Source organism: Ylistrum balloti, unplaced genomic scaffold (assembly GCF_031769215.1).
Source record: "Ylistrum balloti isolate Yb309-2 unplaced genomic scaffold, AGI_CSIRO_Ybal_v1 Utg372286, whole genome shotgun sequence".
Lineage (NCBI taxonomy): Eukaryota > Metazoa > Mollusca > Bivalvia > Pectinida > Pectinidae > Ylistrum > Ylistrum balloti.
In genome coordinates this window covers 68757-88746 of record NW_026783063.1, presented here as the reverse complement: position 1 = coordinate 88746, position 19990 = coordinate 68757, and the positions used below count along the sequence as shown (strand labels likewise).

Below are 19990 nucleotides of genomic sequence, written 5' to 3'. Positions count from 1 at the left end.
GAAGTGATTAGCCAATAAACCATCATTGAATTAAGGAAACTGATTAAGTGTAGAAAGACAAATAAAAAAAAATTATTGATATTAGCGAGATGATACCCTAGGATGAGGTGACTAATGGGGATTCTTTTGTCTAGAAACCACAAGAGGATAACAAGCCTCTACGTTTGTGTTTATAGCGAGAGTTCCAGCGAGGCTGTAATTATACCTATGACACAACCCCGCAGTCTACAAATAAATAATTAATCTGATAACGTTATATGATAAACAGAATCTTGAACTTGGATGAATGCTAGAATCACGGTATCATCAAAGTATGTGAACCACGATTCTGATTTTCATAATTTCTTTAAAGATATTTCTTATTTTTTCTTTCCTTATCTAGCATCGCAATTTATTTTCTTCTGATAAAGAAAGTTCTATTTCCTAACACCTGTGTTACTTCTATATAGAATTGTTCAAGCAAAATCTGTGTAACCAGATAAAATGTTTTTGTCGCCAACATTCAATGCATGATGGGAAAAATGTAATACTTAACGGATTAAAAATCATTTTGAAACCAATGCATTTTAAAAATATCTAAGATTTTTTTTATCATTTTTAAGTGGATCTCAGAAATTTATTTGTATGTTATAAATTGCAGGTTAATTTTTAAGGTGTGTAACAAATTTCCATAATTATAAAATACATGTTTCTATATCTTCATTATTTGAAATTTGATCAAGTTAAGATTAAATTCTAGATCCCCCTTCCAACAGGATTACATAAACCTGTCCTATCTTACACAGCAAACAGAAAGCTGTTGTTTCGTCTTTGTCGCACGTGTGTCGAGATTATGTCACTATAGGTAAGTATTCAAACTGATGAGAGAAGAACTAGCACACGCACCTGGGATACGGGCCAGGTGAAAACGGCATTGACAGAGGTTACAAAATCCTAAAGATGTTTAAGATGTGGCATTTTGATAACGTAACCCAATTATTTCCCACACAGAATTTGTTGGAGTATTCACCGATTACGTTAATGCTAAAACAAGAAGCTAGTGGGTGGTCAAACAAGACAGAAGATGAAAGATAAAGGTTTATTATGAACTTCTAAAATGAAGGGATACTGTTGGTAAAGATATCGTCAGGAAACATCCAGGATTGAGAAAGCTTGTTGATGAGGTATATATATATCAATATAATATTAATATATATATTAATAGAATATGATGATATATGCACGACTATTCTTGAATGCATATTACGTGACCGTTGAATATTTGCTGTGTTATATGCCATTTGTAAAAAAAATGTGTATCCAATATGTTGTAAAAACTTACGGAATAAAATTTTATTGAATTGAGTAACTGGACAATCGCGCCCTCTACTCTGATACGGAGTCATTGGTAGTTCCGATACGTCGTGGTCAGTGAGAACCTGAGTTCGGTGAATACCCGGGCGATTTGAAAGCGGAGAAAAATGGAATCGATCCTACAACATTCGTGACTGGTGGGCCGAAAAGTTTTGCAAACGACTTTGCAAAGCCAAATAAAGATAGCCATTGTTGGGAAGTTCGAGATCACGCTGAACTACAGAAATGCATCAGACATTTATTTTGAAGCAGTGAAAGAAATGGTGACTGGGGAAAAAAAACTGACAGTATTTGACGAGTATAAGATATGTCAAAACAAGTCGGGTTGTCATTTACTTACCTAGACAAAGGAAAAGAATATGAATTAGTGTTTGACAAACGAGGCATAACACACAATTACACTACTCTGGCGTAAGGCATGTAGAAAAACAATGTGTATAAAATGGACACAGCTCTTTCGTCGTTTTGGTAGTATATATTTCATTATTCAACTAGGTACGTATTCCACTGACAAAATATTTCTTCAGAAATTTATGTTTTAAATCGTTATTGTTAATTATACGGTATTTTGTTGCTGTTTCATTTGCTTTTCTTTATATTAAGACAACAACTCTCGTTTCTTCACCATTATATAACACCCAATCGAGATAAAATTGAAAATTAAGAAAACTTAGGGTCAGTATGAGGAAATACTAGATCAGAAATATGATAGAAAATTTAATTAGGTCATATCAAACATATAATTGATAATATCTTTATTTGTATACGTTTTATTTTGAATAAGTATACAAATGGGATAAAAAGGTAGAAAGAACAAAATGCTAATAAATTTTCATCATCGGTACAATTTAAATAATTTGATATCTTTTGTTTGTAATGATCCGAAGAAGGGGTATGTAAAAATTAGGTATATATTTGTAATCGTGAAGAATTAATTAATCTTTATCTGACCTTTCGGAAATTCCTTGACACAATATTTTATTTGATTACTTTATACTATAATAAACCTCAAAATCCCTTCTTATTTTAAAATGGCGACGTTACACAGATAAAAAAGAGAAAAATATCTACATGGAGACCCTAGACCCTGGTTTGAATTCAAAGTTTCGTGGGAAATAAGGTCAGCAATTTTATTCCGGCTCGGGGCAGAAACGGTACTATATTACTGAGGACACCAAGAAGGACGCCCAATTCGGTCAACTTATGATGTCGTTACACTACCACATTGCGAAGACTCTGATATGATTCGGCCTGAGGTCGGAACCCGTGCACAGAACAACTTTCCTCACAGGGCCAAAAGCGACACAGTGCAGACGCCTTGTTGATTTCAAACTGTCAGCGGATCTGCTGGTAAGAATTGTTCAGGTAAAATTCTTACACCTTCTTTCAGAACAATTCTTTTCATAAATGAGAGAAAAAGATACGAAAATAGATATGTTTTGATAATCAAAACAATTATTGAAATGTACCGAACTGATGTTGTACAACATTGGGGCTACACAGCTGTATCTAATCCAAGAAACAGAGCCAAACGTGATATCAGTGACATAGATAATTACCCTATTTATTCCGATGAAGTTTATTCCGTCCACTTCCTTGTTACAGCTCATAATACAGGTTTTTTTTTTTTTTTTTTACTTTTTACCGTTTATTGAATACTTTGGGAGGGCTGACATCTGCGTTGAAATTCAAGGTAAACGGATTTTCGTAGATCATACACATCGTTTTCTATATCCGGTCATTATACACCCAGTTCTGTAATGTCGACGAGTGTCCATATTTTGAAGAAAAATGCCACGGTACAAATGAGCCCACACTGTGCAAAGCGTACCATAGACAACGTAAAATTCACACGACGTCCCATTCTCTTTGATTAAATATCATGGCTAGTAAATAATAAATTAACTGTTAATTTGTGACCAGTCATTAATTAACCTCATAACACAGAACTAATGATACCGTCGGGCAGCACTCTTCGTTAAAATGCGAAAATATCGGTACACTACAGGTAGATGTTCGAATCATGAGGTGGCAATGACTGTTATCATAGCTTACGGTCATTGAAAAAACTGCGATACATCGAAAAGTTCGATTTATAAAACTTCGAATTCATAAAAGGGATAAGTTAGTAGAAACATATTGGAATAAAATTCGGAACCGGACTAAAACTTCGATACATCGAGAAAATCGAACCATCGAATTTCGATTCATAGAAGTTTAACTGATGTATACGCGAAGAACTAGGCGTGCTTGATAACGAAATAAACATCGCCAGTACATTATGAAATCTTTCCAAAAAAGATACTGGCTGATCGTGCTTCAGTAAGGATACGGACCACCCCCGTTTATATTGGATTTCTAAACTGTTAAGAATGCATTCGTTCTCTTGTTATGAGAACTTTCTTTTTCATATGTCTGAATTAGTTAAAATATGTTCAAATCAAATGTTGACAACATCTTCGTCGAGTTTTATCTTCCAATATACTTTTGGCTTATGGAAACCAACTGTGCTCCTCTGTTTGCTGAAGTTATCGAACAGCAAGTAAAAACAGGTTATTTCAATTTTAGAAATATTGATGACGTGTTGTCTTTTAATAGCTAGAGATTTCTTGACCACGTCAACCGTTTATACCTGCCAGAAATCAAGGACATGACGACTCTTCTACACCAGCCTCTTAATTTGACAACGAAACCAACATGAACGGTTTTCCACCTAGCAGTAGGATGTAGTTGAATGATTTCAATTTTCCTATTGTGAACTTTACACTTCTGTACAGTTACATTCCTGCATCTTGCATTCCCAACTTAAAACGTTTTCATTTCGCTGTTGAACCGATATTCAAGGGTATCTTCCTCTTCACGATATTCGTGTAAGAAATCGTCAACTGACGAACAAAATCGTAACACATTTTTCCGAAAGATGCAGGTTGATGAACATTAAGAGGAAGTTTTATGGTCGTTTAAGTGATATTATTGAGTAATATTCTATTTCTTTGTGCGATATGAAGCTGGGCGTGGTTGAAACTCGTTTGTTGGTTTTGTTGTATACATTGTTCTCGTTTGAGAACATGACTTTAGTTACTCGGATTAATTCAGAATTTACATGGTGGGTGTCGTAGATGAAGCAAAAGGCACTTATTCTTCCGGAACACATGACCATATCCGTTTATCATACACCTGGTTAATAAATGGAATAACTAGCAAATTCCGGCACTCGTAAAAAGCAATGATATGACAGTTTGCGTATAATAAGATGGTTTCATGTTCACAACTCGAACCATTTGCATAAGATCTAACAGAAACAGAGAATACAAATAAGGCCATATTGTAAGCATGATTACGACGGAATGACAAATGATACATAAAAGAGAAACCATTGCTAATCATCAGTAGTTCTATAGCTCAGATAAAGATCCAATTCTATTGGGGACCTCATTTCTCGCCTTGTCGATCAAACCAACGGCGTATATACTCCGTCTGCTGATGGAGTTGGATACAGTGTACTGCCTCTCTCAAGTATAAGACAAATATATTGACCCGTTCTTCTGTGTATTGTGATAGTTGTCCCTATGTGGCTGACCAAGAGCGAACTGCTGTTCATGTCCTAGTTAACTTAACGAAGATTTGTTATGGGAAATCTTTTTCTTTTCTTGTAGTGATAACTACACCAACAGAAATTAAATCGTTATCAAAGAAATGCGGAGGATGGTATTCTGGGTTAGACACTCGTTCAAGCTTGGCACATCTTCAATATGGGTTTATCAATCTTTTTTTTATATACAGACGTGCAGGTGCAATACAAAAGGATAACGATAGTAGGCTGCATCCATTATGTTCCAAGCTATTGACGTGTGTAACTTAAGATAAGCGTATGCACATAGATATTTGAATAAATTGATCCCATAGCCAATTACTATACGTGCGCATCTTACGTTATCTATTGTTTGGTATTAACGACCTACCGAAACTTATCCTGACAACTCTCAGTAACTCGGCCAAGGCCATCTCTACCACTAGTAATACCAGCCACTCGATCTGTTCAAACTGTTTATATAGGCTTCTGTGAGATTACCTGATGCTGTACACGGATGGATAAGAGGGACCACAAAATAGGTAACTATAAAACATATATAATAGTTATATTTTGTAGTCATATAAATATACATATATATTTTTATAGCAGTACATATTACAAAAGCGTTGTTTCATCTTCTCGCATGTGAATGGTAGTTTTTGTTACAATATGTTACACAAATGACACAATTCATGAAACCACAAGTCATCAATATGTCAGTCTTCAATTACCCTTCGTCATATACCACATCACCACATGGACACTCTTCCTTATGAATGATTCTTATGTGGTGACGGGAGGCGCCACAATTTTAATAAATAAAAGAAAGATGCCAAACGTTGCGACTTTAGACATCATGTAAGTGCTACATCTGGTACGAGAGATATGCAACAGATGGTTACTGCTTGAATATCATATATCCTGCCAGTTGTTATGACGGAGGATATGGAAGTACCTCATGTGGTGATGATTTAAACACTTATTGAAAGATATTATACAAGGTGAAATACGTCGCAATGGAAGATACCATAGACAGGCACTTGCCCAGAAAAGCAGATTACGCATTATGTTTGGGTTTGAATATGTTCTATCCTTTCTTGAATGTGTTGCCACAGTTGGTGACGAGTGACATGAAGATACCCCATGTGGTGTCGGAAAATACCAAGGTACCTCAACGGGGATAAAACGAAATTACACCTGCATGATGACGAGAAATGCGGAGGGTGCCACATATGGCGACGGAAAATATGATTAAGGTACCAGATGCGTTACGCGGAATTAGGAAGATAGCAATGTGGTGACAGGAGATAACGTGAGGACACCACATGTGGTTACAGGATATAACAGGACGGATGCCACTGGTGGTGGCAGGAAATTTCACTGTGGGAGCCACATATGGAATCAGCACGTGTCGTTCCTAGTTCGTGTTTAAATATGTACTCTTGCAGTTTGTGTATAGACGATGTAGTATTTGTATCTATGTAACACCCTAGATGCTGTCCTTGTGCTTTGTCGACGTAGCATATTTTGTATCGATTTTCCAATTGCCAATCTGTATGTTTTGTAGTACATGCCGTAACGAACTTTAGTTCGGACGTGATCCTTGTGTATTGACGTAACCTTTACATGTCTATGTTAACGTGTTCTCTTTATCTAAAGTTAAGGCTGATATAATTGTAATGAATATACCTAACCGTTTCTGATATGTAAATGCGTATCCCGTGAGGTAAGGTGTTGTCGACAGCAATAGTTTTCTTGTATATCTATCGAGAATTCCAATAGGGTGGATTAGCCGAACAATGATATAAGTGTTATTATATTACCTTTCACGTGTCCCATATCACATTCTGCCACATGGTGACGTGGGGTAACATGAGCTTATTTTAATGTAACACTATATGGCTGCAGCTGTTATACGTTTGATTCGTTATTTGGCTATACCGTATCTTATTCAAATTTTGTATTTAAATTTGCCATTCTCTGGTGCGTATCTTGTCAATCCTTTCATTAAATGATACTCTCTCTCTCTCTCTCTCTCTCTCTCTCTCTCTCTCTCTCTCTCTCTCTCTCTCTCCCCCCTCTCTCTCGCTCTCTCCTCTCTATCTCTTCCCTCTCTCTCTCTCTCTCTCTCTCTCTCTCTCTCTCTCTCTCTCTCGCTCTCTCTCTCTCTCGCTCTCTCCCCTCTATCTCTTCCCCTCCCCCCTCTCTCTCCCCCTCTCTCTTCCCCCTCTCTCTTTTATTCCACTTACTGTAATACATGTCTACATGATCATTCTAACCTTTCTACCTGCAACTTTGGTCAATGTCCCTTTAGACTGCGATAACACGAGTGAAACATACCAGCAAAATCTTTATATTTACGTTTGATAAAGCAATTGACTAACGTGAAAATGGATCTTCCTGTATTTGGAACTTTCTGACACAGATAACTCTGTGTGAAACTGAGGTTAGCTGGTCCATTACATAAACGCTTCCTTGGTGATTTTAGGAGAGTAAAAAAAAAACATAGTCACAGCGTTTCCCGTTTATAGTCAATGGCATTGCATCTTCCTTCCGCTGCGGTTGGTCGATGAAGCAAAAATTACTTTCTTTGTGGTTCAACATCATGGGTAACTTTGTGCATAATGGTTATCATAACAGTGATTTTGAAATCTATCCCACCAATATCATATACCATATTCAAGTTAAATCAATTGGCATCGTTATCAATAATCTTGGCTCTTTCTTGTCTTATTCAAAAGATCAAGTAAATGACTGGTTTTACCGAGATAAGCTATCAAGTATAAATAGCATGCCTCGAAGATGGAATATTGTTGTCTTGTTTACGTACAAAACGATAACGAGGAGCATGACAGTAAACCTGTTCTGTCCCGTTTATGCAGCTATGATATGATTTACAGATAAAATGTAATGATTTCCTTTCCAGACGGAGACTCCTATATATGTTGTAAAACACACAACTTGGACGCCTCCTATCAGTACGAGAAGATGCTCCAGCTAATTACGCCGCCTTGTTTACATTCAAATTTATTCATTAGATTTCAGCCGAGCAGCGCAGTCTTCTGATACCCACTTACGCAAGCTAATGTTTTAAGTAAGGCAATTTGAATAGTGACTACTTTCTCTCACATTGGAGAGACAGCTTCAGATTAGGAATACAACAACGCTGACAAAAACGGTCAGAACTCGCCCATCAATACTGGAAAATGTATGGATTTTTTATTTTATAGCGCACACAAGAAACGTGAACTGTTTTCTAAAAGAAGGCTGTTTTTATCAACAGGGATATTTGGAGTCTGTGCTGTTACAATGAACATTTTCACAGGAAAAGCATCGTTCAGGTTTCCATAGCAATTGGTGTTATTGGTAAGTAAATACGTATTATACAAATTCACTGAGTGAACTGACTGTTGATTGTGTAGTTTAATGACAATATACCTTTATATGGAATACTGGTATGCTTTACAGTTACATTCGAAACAAGCACAGCAAAATGTATATTAGTTGAATCCTCAAACTTTCCCAAATACTTACACAAAATACATTGTTCCCGACATTTTAATTGCTTTATTTTCAAGGTAATTAAGGCACCATTCAATTCTCGAATAAAACGGAAAACCCATCAAGACAGACAACCTTTACCGTACTCGAAAGATCAAAGCAAAAAGAAGATAGTTTTAGTGTCATAATGAAAGACAGAACGATTTAAGTGGTTGATTCAATTATTCAGTTATAAATCAAATTAGAAATAACATTGAAAACGACGGTCTTAAATTACGACTTCAAATGCTTTCGTATATTTTATCTTAACTTTACAAATCAAAACGTTCGTCTATCACTGCTGCTCATTACTCTCTTATCACTTTGATTGCCGTTTTATCATTTGTTAGATATCCAGTTGTATGTTTGAGTGTTACATAATGGTCTTTTAAAAGCAAAGTTGTTAACATTAAAGATTCATCTTACACCATTTAACCATTACATTTTAAATACCGCTACGTCCCATTTTGAAATACACCTTTCGCGGTGACACAAGTCGGGTTTATTATAATCTTGTGAAATGGGAAAAAAAAAGATTTAATGGTACTTAAATTATCATCTCGAATTCATTAGACTTACTGTAAGCTAAATATTTAGCGGTAATTCTATTTTAGCACATTTTGCCCAGAAAATGTTGATATAATGATTGCTGATTTTCCTCAATTTACAGCTAAATTCGCTAAAATTTGATTGAAGCAAATGAAGTACATTTACAATACAATACAGTAATTTTGACATCCTATACTTACTAACTGACAGAATTTAATAGTCTTTATGATACAACTGACTCCAGTACATTGTACCATCTTGCATACCTTTCCTTTATCATCTCATCTCACTATTTCTACCTTAGTGTACTTGAGTACAGTATAGTATAGCCGATTGGTCGACTCCCGTACGCTACGTTCGCCAGTGCTACTACGTTCCACTCTGGCCATTCGTTAGATGAATGTGACCATGAAGTCATCAAAACATCACACGTACATCTTCTACAGACTGTGTCGTAAGCATTTCTATTCTATTGGCAGTACCAACCGGAGAAAATGTTACCAGTTAATTTTTACAGTGAAATTACAAAGCTTTTCTAACGAGCTACCTTTAAGTAGCATTAACTGGTTAACATTTTGAAATAGCGTTAAGACTTGGTTATATAATTATACAGCAGTTCTATATCAGATCATTTTGTATGGTAATGGGGATATTGACATTTCATCAAAATGGAAGTATATATGTAACATTACATATTAAGACACGTTTATCTGAACTAGTGTCAGTTTAAACTCGGAGTGTAAGTATTCATTTAAATCAAACCAGTGAACGTACAATAATTGCAATATACTGTTTATATGTCGTTAACCTTGTTCTATAAATAGATTGACCTATGTTTATATTGCTTACTGAAAAGCGATTAAAGATGATATTTACTTTTTTAAACAAAATATTTTCGACTTTAATTTGACAAGGGGTCACTTTACATGCAGCAATTGACATCAGGAAACATTCTTTTTCTTTGTGTGTGGTCAAAATATGGAACAATCTTCCGGAGTATATTGTATCGCATCAACAGTTAACTCTTTCAAAAATAGATTAGATGAACACTGGGCAAATCAAGAACTGGTATATAATTATAAATAAGAAATTCTGTAGTTCCTAGATCTGATGTTTCAAATGACAATAATTAAAATCATTATCATTGTATCACTGAAACCCGTATAGAGGATCGTAACGATCCTGCTCTGGTAATAAAATAAACTGAACTAAACTAATATCGTGTACTGTTTTGATAATTTTGTTGTATTTGTCAGTATCACCAGATTCGACGTGTCTTGCATATCAAAAGAATTGATGCGAAGTTACCGAAGTCCGACCCAGTTGTCTTTTCAGGTCGCTGAAAATCTGTACGAGAAAACGAAAAGACGATGCTTTGAATAAGCAGAATCGAAATAAATTTTCTACAATACTGATCTACAGGATGATGCATCTAGACTCGATCTACCACCACAAGTTTTGCATTAACGTGTCAATCTATCCAATATCACAAACGTCATTACCGGATATTCACGATATTGTCCCTGGAGATAAGTTATCGTCTGCAGATTCCATAAGCTCTTTGATTGTCCGTTTTAATTCTTGGTCATTTTCTGACGCGTTGAGATTGTCTAGTGAGTTAACGAAAAACTATACAACAACTGTCATATGCTGCCAGTGTAACAAGCTTGATATAAGTGAATTAGCCGCGGAGATAACCTTCCAACTTTCACCTCTGTGATTGTGAAGTCGTTGAATGCTTTATTAAGTCTGACTAACAATCTTTCGTCCCAACATACATCATTTTGTATGATCACAGTTCTTAAATCCGAAATGTTCACTAACATTCATGTCTGGAAGACTCCATGTGTTACAAATTGTGGATGCATTATGCCTGATTTTTGAAGGATTAAGTATTTTCAAGCAGAATTTCTCTTATAAAAAATTATCATTATATAGGTTTTTATGGCTCTTTTTCTGTACTACAATTAGGTTTTATCACAACATAACAATGAGTGCTTTAAAGCTTGATGAACAAAATGAGATGCTACATATGTATCTCAGCATTTTCCATTAAATTGACATTGTAATATTTATAACTGAGGTTGATATTTACTTGATGAATCCAAGAGACGAAAATAATATCAAAAATGCCTTTTCAACATGTAATTAATTAGAAAGCTACTATGTTAGAACTTGTATATTTAATGTTGAATGAATAAACACAACGAATCTCGTAAAGACAGGTGTGAACACGTGTGAACGCCTCAGGATGACACTGTGTGGTGAGCTCCGCGAGAAACGTGCCGATTATACGTGTCCTGTAAAGGTAGTTTCCACCATGTCACATATGTGTATTTCCTGTGTATAAGACTGTAGTAAGGTTGGGTTATTGATCCTAGGTAAGTAGTTAACGGGAATCGTATGTTTATCATGTAAACACGAAGGAATCAACATTACTGGTAAGTTGCTCACTTCGACGATTCAAGCTATAGTTTCAAATATATAATTCATTAATTGCATGTGTGTCATGAAGGACAGTATATGTGTCGCAGTAAGGTCAAGGAAAATGCTATTTATATCACTTTGTTGTGCTAACTTGTTTGTAGTGTACCTTATTATTGATATACATAGTACAGCCTCAACATCAGACGACCGACTTAAGTTGCTTTATATACCAGATCGAAGATCATTAGAATATGGTGTTGTTTTGCAGACATCATACTTGGCTTGGTACAACCTATATATTTGGTTCTTCTCCTCTATTTCCTGAACTTATGGACGGTATCTTGTTAAGTGGAATTGCTGCCCTTTGTTTTTGTTGGTTAGCAAGCTAATGTTACTGTCAAGTGTTTTCACTGGCGTTCACTAATCACGGTGTACTTAGGTACTGTATTTTGAAAAGGTGAGTACCGCATACTGAAATAATTTGGTTCTGAAAACGATAAATAACATTCAAGTTGTTATACAAAAGTTTGAAATAGAATTCTTTATCTTTGGAAATCAAAATGTACCATTCGTAATGGAAATCCTGGGTCCCATGTAATAGAGAGTTCTTCCTGGTAATCGTTAATAATTAAATTTCTTTTTGCAGTTAAGCTAGGAGCTTGCTGTCCTTTTATATTCTATAAAATTAGTGTGTCAGGTATTGAGCTGTTTCCATACTAAACCCTACACATACTTACGTACTTTTATTTTATATCAAAGTGTTTATGCGTCACAACTACTTGCTTTATTCGCCAAAACCTGGTGCAGTTTAACTATTTGAAAAACGACAAAGTCGTATACTTTGTACTCTTTATATACAGCATAACGACAAATACTATTAATATTGCTTGATTTGGAATATATGTGGAAGAGGGGATCTTTATCTGCCCGCAAGTATGAAGTGAAATATAACTACATTTACCTGACTCTAACTCTGGTCACAAATATTTTCATTTAATCTTTTAATCCCTTATGAATATTGAAAGCCTGTATACAACTAACCAACCAATCAATCAAATACCCAACACGTCTTGGTCCGGCTGGTATATATAAAAAAAGATCCCACTCGAACGGCACTGTTAACTATAAATTAAGCGTAGGACGAAGTATAACCAAATAATGAATTGAAGTGTTTCTTCCATTTTACGACTCGTGAGTGATACTATGATCTAGGTAAGATGGTTAACAATGAGTAACATTGAACACGCCATTCACATGAACTTAGGAAGGCCTAAAATATTTTATTGTGAAGCTTACCAAATAGCACTACCCTAAAATATTTTGAAATCAGTAAAAGATCTACACTCCTCTCTATTCCCTTAAGAATATATAATGTTTTCCAGCATCAGACACTAAGTGCAAAGCATGGGAAAGTATAATGAGAGAATGAATTGTGAAAGTAATGGGTTCGCTGTGGGTTGTAAATTTGAAATAAATGCTTATGTTATCATCATACATTGTAGTGTTTAATATTGATATTGCATAATTAGTATAACGGTGTCGATTTTCACATTGTAACGTATTTCGACATGGTCAACTGTTTACCTCAGTGTCTGTTTGATGTATGGAATAAAACAATACATTAGGATAATGATAAATAACAATAAAACGATTTTTTTTTCATTTTACATGTTCATAAATCACATGCCAAATGGAAACTCATTGAAGATTCCATATGTTAAGTTATATACATTGCATTGACTCGTATCATTGTACACATTAAAGTTGGATGTGTTACATTGTGAGATGGCATTCATCAATATACTAGTACTAATAACGCAATACAGCCTACTGTCTGACCGTCAGTACTAGACAAGATGACCAGGAGTCGGTGTCAAGGAAAACTATGTGATGGAGACGGAAGGATTATTGTAGAATCGATACAGGATAGAGTGAATCATAACTAGTTTTATAACGGAAGCCACGAGGAAACTAATGATGAACAGAGAGTCTAGTATCACGCTGGCAATAACATTTATTATACTCGTTTCCATGGTGTTTTTAGCTTTGCCAATTGTTTGTATATATATGGAAAAAGAAAGTTCGCAATCAGTCTTGTTTATGACAGATTCCGCTATCACACGACCTAACATGTTTGTACTAGCGATAATTTGTTGTCACGTCTAAGCTGTTGCTAACCATCTCAATATTTAACTGTTAATGAGGTACTATACCAGAATTTATTGGTGATCAAAATAGAGAAATGTTTCCAAGACGATAAGATACTGCAACAGAAATTTATCTTGCTGTATTAAAAATATATACCATTACATTCAGAGTACAAGTGATTTCTTATCGAGTAATCTTCATAAATAACAATCATTATTACGATCGATTCATATCTAAAAAAACATCAGTGTATAAAAGTGATCTTATGAAAACAAACACGTGTGACATTCAACAGTACTAAATCAATAAAACAGCTGCTTTGTAAACTATTTTGTATGTTGGAAATGGTATACGATACAATTACGTTTATTTATAAACAAATTCATTTTACAGGTACTTTTATCGTGTGTATTTATTTCTACATGCAATCGTCACACGTGCTATTGCACATCTTGTGGCATTTAAATCTCAGTAACGCAAATGTATGCAAAACGGTCTAGCTTTCATTAAATGATTAAAAAACAGTCACATATTAAAAAAGAGCACATTTTGCAGCGTCACAAAAATGCCAAAAATTATTTACAAAATGATACAGAAGTGAATAAACTATATTTATATCATCAATTAAAATGTACCTTACAGCTGTTTTGACTGTAAAGACATTACAACAGAGATTGATTTCAGTGCTGGGAAGCTGGCAAGACGCTTACCTGGTGGGCATTTTGTGAACTGCAGTGACAGCGATTTTTATTTCTTTTCTCAGGTGATTCAGTGTGTTTCTCAAAATGACGGATGTGGAAAATATATACCAAGCAGGTATGTTACATATTTGTTCTGAAGATTTAATTACCATACTTCCGAGTTTTCAGTGCGTTACTACACGCAGTCATATATTATATATAAAAGTGTTATTTGAATTTTCCTGGTGTCCGAGTGCAGTCGTGTGACATATCTAATGAAATTTGTAGAAATGAAATGAATCCAATAAAGCTGTTCTTGCGCCGTTTCTAGGAATGAACACACGAACAATATACTAGTATGTACAGACAGGAAGACGAGCGACATGGCTTCTGTCGAATAATCGACGTAGGTTAATGCTAGTTTAATTAGTTTGTCTTCTTTGATTAATTTCATGTTAAAATACAGTATTTCGTTTATGTAGCGTACAACACATATATACATATCTATCGTTGTCTTGTATGACTGGTAAATTTATATCTATTTTTACAGATGAAATAAAAGAAAGTGACGTCACCAGGTATACTGATGACGCTGACAACACTATTGAATACGTGGAATATGACGGCTTACACCAGCCTCTTTATGAGCTAAAACTTGGTGCTGTTCCTGACTTTCGCTCAAACCTCAAGAGGATACAAAGCATGCCATGCCGAGAGAGTGACGTATTTTTATGTGCTTATCCTAAAGCAGGTAATACTGGGATTCCTATTTCTAATTTTCTTTTTTATGATAGGCTTTCCAAACCACTGAAGGTGAAGAACACACGTGATTGTGATGTTTGGAAAAGATATACTATTATACATCTTCAATACTCCCCATTGTTTTTTGTTTTACTATATCAGGCCCCACTTGTATAAAATATCTCGTATGAAAATTCCTCAATGAATTTCAATCCTAGCCGATGACTTACTCCTGTTCCTTGAGAAAATTTTATACAAGCCGTTTTTGAAATCTCAAAAATCTCGACTTGAGGAAATCTCAAGTTGAGATGTTTTATACAGGGTGGGCCAGATAGCATACTTTATGCAAAGCAAACTTCAAAATCTCAAGCTTACCTTTTACATTCAATCTCAAGAAATCAACAAATAACAAACACATTTCATTGAAACCTTTATATATAAACATATATTACACATATTGACTACCCGTACAAAATTAAAATTAGTTGTGATGGTTTGTGAATCGCTTACTGTACATATTATGACTTACTCATCGTTTTCCCTTTGAATCATATTCACAAACGGACAAGAAGTTTAATGAATGGTATTATGAAAACAAACATATTTAACGATCATCATCGGTTTTTTTCAATTACGATTATAAGGTACTTGTTCTTCATTTGCGGAAATGATTGAATCAGAAAACAAAACTCAATGAGAAAAACATGAAAAATGTATTTTTTGTTTATTTCAGCGAACAATATAGCTATTGCTTCAATCTAGAATCAACTTGACAGATTTTAATACGATGAAAGAAAACACTTTACAACAAGTTAACGTTATGAATGCGACGCATTACAAATATTCGCTATTAAGAAAGTCTGAAGCATTCCTTCAGGAATTCAACATGTGATCAATATTGAAAACGGAGATATTTCTCTGATAGATGGTTCAGTTTATGTAACGGTGATTTGCTATCATATAAATCATGAGTACTCGGAAATGATTTATGTTGGTTTCATAACAGTCTCCATTGTGTTGAAACGATCAAATAATGATTTACCTTTTGTTCACCTCAGGTACACATTGGGTATGGGAGATAACTCGTATGCTTGTAAAAGGAACAACGGACTACGAAAAAGAATCCAAGGAAACTGTAACAAACGAATTTCACCTACCAAAGGAGTTCGAAACCATTCCATCTCCAAGAATTTTCAATACTCATTTGCCATTTCGACATTTACCAAAAGATATAGCAAACAAAAGATGCAAAATGATATTTATACAGAGGAATCCGAAAGATGTCGCTGTCTCCTTCTTTAACCACACGAAAAACTTTGACTACCTCTTCTACAATGGTGACTGGAACCATTATCTTAAATTGTTCCTGTCAGAAAAAAGTAAGTTACCTACCATGCTGGTTTATACGTTGTATATAAAGGATACGCCATTGATGCTAATACCTTGTATATATTATGTATTTCAGCATGAACCATATCGAATACTTACAATATGGTTAGATAAATATTTCAGTATAGATAGATCATTAACATATCAGACATCCTTCATTTTCCATGTCTGTCATTTTCCACCAAAATTTGCACCTAACGATTTTCTTACATGAATAAAGCAATTGTGCAAGCCGTTTGTGAACTACGACATAAACTCATTGAAGTAGAAGTCCACGCTGCTCCACTTCTTTAGTCACATGAGAATTGTGTTATCATTTTCCTTTTAAGATACAACATGCATTCATTCCACAGCCGTTGTCGTGGACCATACTCACTTCAGTAGTAATATTGATTGCTGGTCGTTGTTCGACTGAAAAACAAACCACATTCATTGTATAATAACAACAGCATCTTAAAACACTGCTTACAGATAAAATAAATACAACTGTTTTTCACTCGTAACGGGTAATCTACAAAACAATCATTTGTCTTCCTTCAATTCACCAAATTGATATATTTCATTATTTTTTTAATTGGCCTTTACGACTTGTACTGAATTGATAATAAATTTGATATTATAAAATTTCCTTTCAATGAGCTACATTCTGAATTCGTTATAAATGTATGCTATAGTCAGTATTGAGCAAACGTGCGTTTTGTTCACAGTATTCTATCAAGGTTGGTTCCAGTACACGATGGAGTGGGAGGCGGTGATAGCCGACAACCCACATATAGACTTTCTCAGTCTATATTACGAGGATCTCACCAAGGTATTATCCCGTTATATTACCACTGATATTAGAATAATATACTGATTTACATTGGCTCGTGATTAACATGTAATAATTACGAAACACGTTGCATATATTTTCTTTAAAGAATTCAATATCTGTATTGAATGATAATATCTATATTGCGTGCATAGACTTGTACAAATGTATTGCTGTTTGAATCTTAAAATTTGCATGTTGCTGTCTTGTTTTGTGTATTAATATAATTTTTTGTTTATTTATTAGGATCCTTTGGGCGAAATTGCGAAAATAGGAACATTTCTGGATGTTGATTTCGACGATAAATTTGTTGCTGCCATTGCCGAAAAATGCAGCTTTCAAAATCTAAAGCATGCAAACGTTGCAAAGGAATATACTTTCAGTAACAACCAGCAAATAGACGTCGGTCTTATGTTTCGGAAAGGTACAGTATTCTAGTATTATCAGATGTAGAACATTTACATCTAAATAATTCATCTATCTTTGTGAATATTTGTTGAAATATATAGGAAAGAAACATTGCTTAATAAAACATTCACGAGAATACATATATACAGTGTCTCGTACAACAATTCTTATATTTCAGTAAGATATTGATTAAATATAAGAAATATAAGAAAACTAGTGGTAATAAGCTGATGTTTCAGTAGAATAAAAGGCAGCAGTATTTGAGAATTTAGATACGTGGTGAAGAAACTCAAACAGAATAAAAGGCAGCAGTATTTGAGAATTTAGATACGTGGTGAAGAAACTCAAACAGAATAAAAGGCAGCAGTATTTGAGAATTTAGATACGTGGTGAAGAAACTCAAACAGAATAAAAGGCAGCATTTTTGAGAATTTAGATATGGTGAAGAAATTTTTGTGTCAGAATAAAAGGCACATTTTTGTGAATTATTACGTGGTGACATTTTGTCAGAATAAAAGGCAGCATTTTTGAGAATTTAGATACATTTTGTCTTTATTACCGACATTTTTGTCTCTATTACTGATATTTTTGTGTCTATTACCGACATTTTAGTCTCTATTACCGACATTTTTGTGTCTATTACCGACATTTTGTCTTTATTACCGACATTTTTGTGTCTATTACCGACATTTTCGTTTCTATTACCGACATTTTTGTTTCTATTACCGACATTTTTGTGTCTATTACCGACATTTTCGTTTCTATTACCGACATTTTTGTTTCTATTACCGACATTTTTGTTTCTATTACCGACATTTTGTCTTTATTACCGACATTTTTGTTTCTATTACCGACATTTTTGTGTCTATTACCGACATTTTCGTTTCTATTACCGACATTTTTGTGTCTATTACCGACATTTTCGTTTCTATTACCTACATTTTTGTCTTTATTACCGACATTTTGTCTTTATTACCGACATTTTTGTCTCTATTACTGATATTTTTGTGTCTATTACTGATATTTTTGTGTCTATTTCAACTATATTTTTCTGTTTCTGAAATATCAATATAAATTTTACATATATACATACTACATTGACGTCCCCTTGGATGTTGACAAATCGGTTACCTAGGCGACAGTAATTCCTACAGCTTACTTCCTCTGCTACCTATACAATGTACCTCGAAAACAATCAGATATAACATCTATTCTATAATATCACTATTTGAAAATTTGTTGTATTTATTTTAAACAGGTAAAGTTGGTGATTGGAAGAATTGGTTCACTGTAGCCCAGAGTGAGGAGTTCGACAGAGTATACAGTAATAAAATGAAGGATTCAAACTTTCACTATTCCTTTTCAGTTGTATGAGATTGATTTACCGTAATGGCGATTTCTTGCTATTTTCGGTATTCGCAGCATTACTAGTTTTCCTGTACTGTCAATTCGTATGTAAAACATCTGTAAATATACTGGAGGTTTTCATATGACGATCCTGAAAGGCTACGCATTAACTAGTTTATCATGTAGGAAGGGACCTCCTTCAAAACCCAAGGGTTCTCAGCTTTGTTCACTTCCCGACATGTTTTGTATAGATATAATGCTATGTCTGAGACATGCTATGTCTGGTACAGGTTATAAGATTTTAACAACATACCATCATCGCTGTAATCCATGATACAGCATGCCTACCGCAAAGGTCATTGGTGGTCAATGCAAGGGTAATATTTGGCAATGAAATGCATCGTCACGTGGATATAAGTAGATGGAAGGGGCTGGAGAGATACGTTGGCTTACTATAAACGAGAGTCATTTCTAGTGAGTCACACCGTCCAATGTGAATGGTATTAGATATTAATAAGTATATTCCATTGGTAAGCTATTTACGTTTTCATATTTCATAGACAGTTCGTTGTTACACAATATTACATTGTAATATTTATTATGTGCATGTGATTATTATAATGAATTACATTGTATATGTTGGAACAGTTAAAAAATGGTGAACTTTAGCATTATATGGAGTCTTTGATGTCGTGAAAATGTATGACGTACCTACTGCCGAGTATGATATGCCCTGAACATTGTTCAAACGAGAAGTAGATGAGAAAGTTCTTTAGTCAAAATATATTCTTTAAAATGTGTTTTATGTCACAATTGTATACGTCAGTTCTTAGATGGTTACAATGGTATTATATTGTATTAAACATGTGTGGTTGGTGGGGGTATATGTAAATTGAAAACAGATAACAATTATATTATTTTATCTGTAAAACGGTGCTTTGTATTTGTAATTAATAGATATGTTATGACATCTGTTAAAAGTCAGTAACAACATACACCAATAAAAGATATTCCATGTAAAGT

The 19990-nt window shown here is 34.4% G+C and overlaps 1 protein-coding gene across 1 annotated transcript; it reads left to right on the top strand.

Annotated features, from left to right (window-relative positions):
* Positions 1-5405: 5405 nt before the first annotated feature.
* On the top strand, positions 5406-18994 carry LOC132564453 (sulfotransferase 1B1-like). The gene is made up of 8 exons (XM_060229106.1): positions 5406-5466; positions 8211-8293; positions 14355-14407; positions 14822-15022; positions 16071-16391; positions 17109-17212; positions 17459-17636; positions 18879-18994. The coding sequence occupies exons 3-8, from the start codon at positions 14377-14379 to the stop codon at positions 18992-18994; spliced, it is 951 nt and encodes a 316-aa protein (XP_060085089.1). The 5' UTR covers positions 5406-5466; positions 8211-8293; positions 14355-14376.
* Positions 18995-19990: the final 996 nt, after the last annotated feature.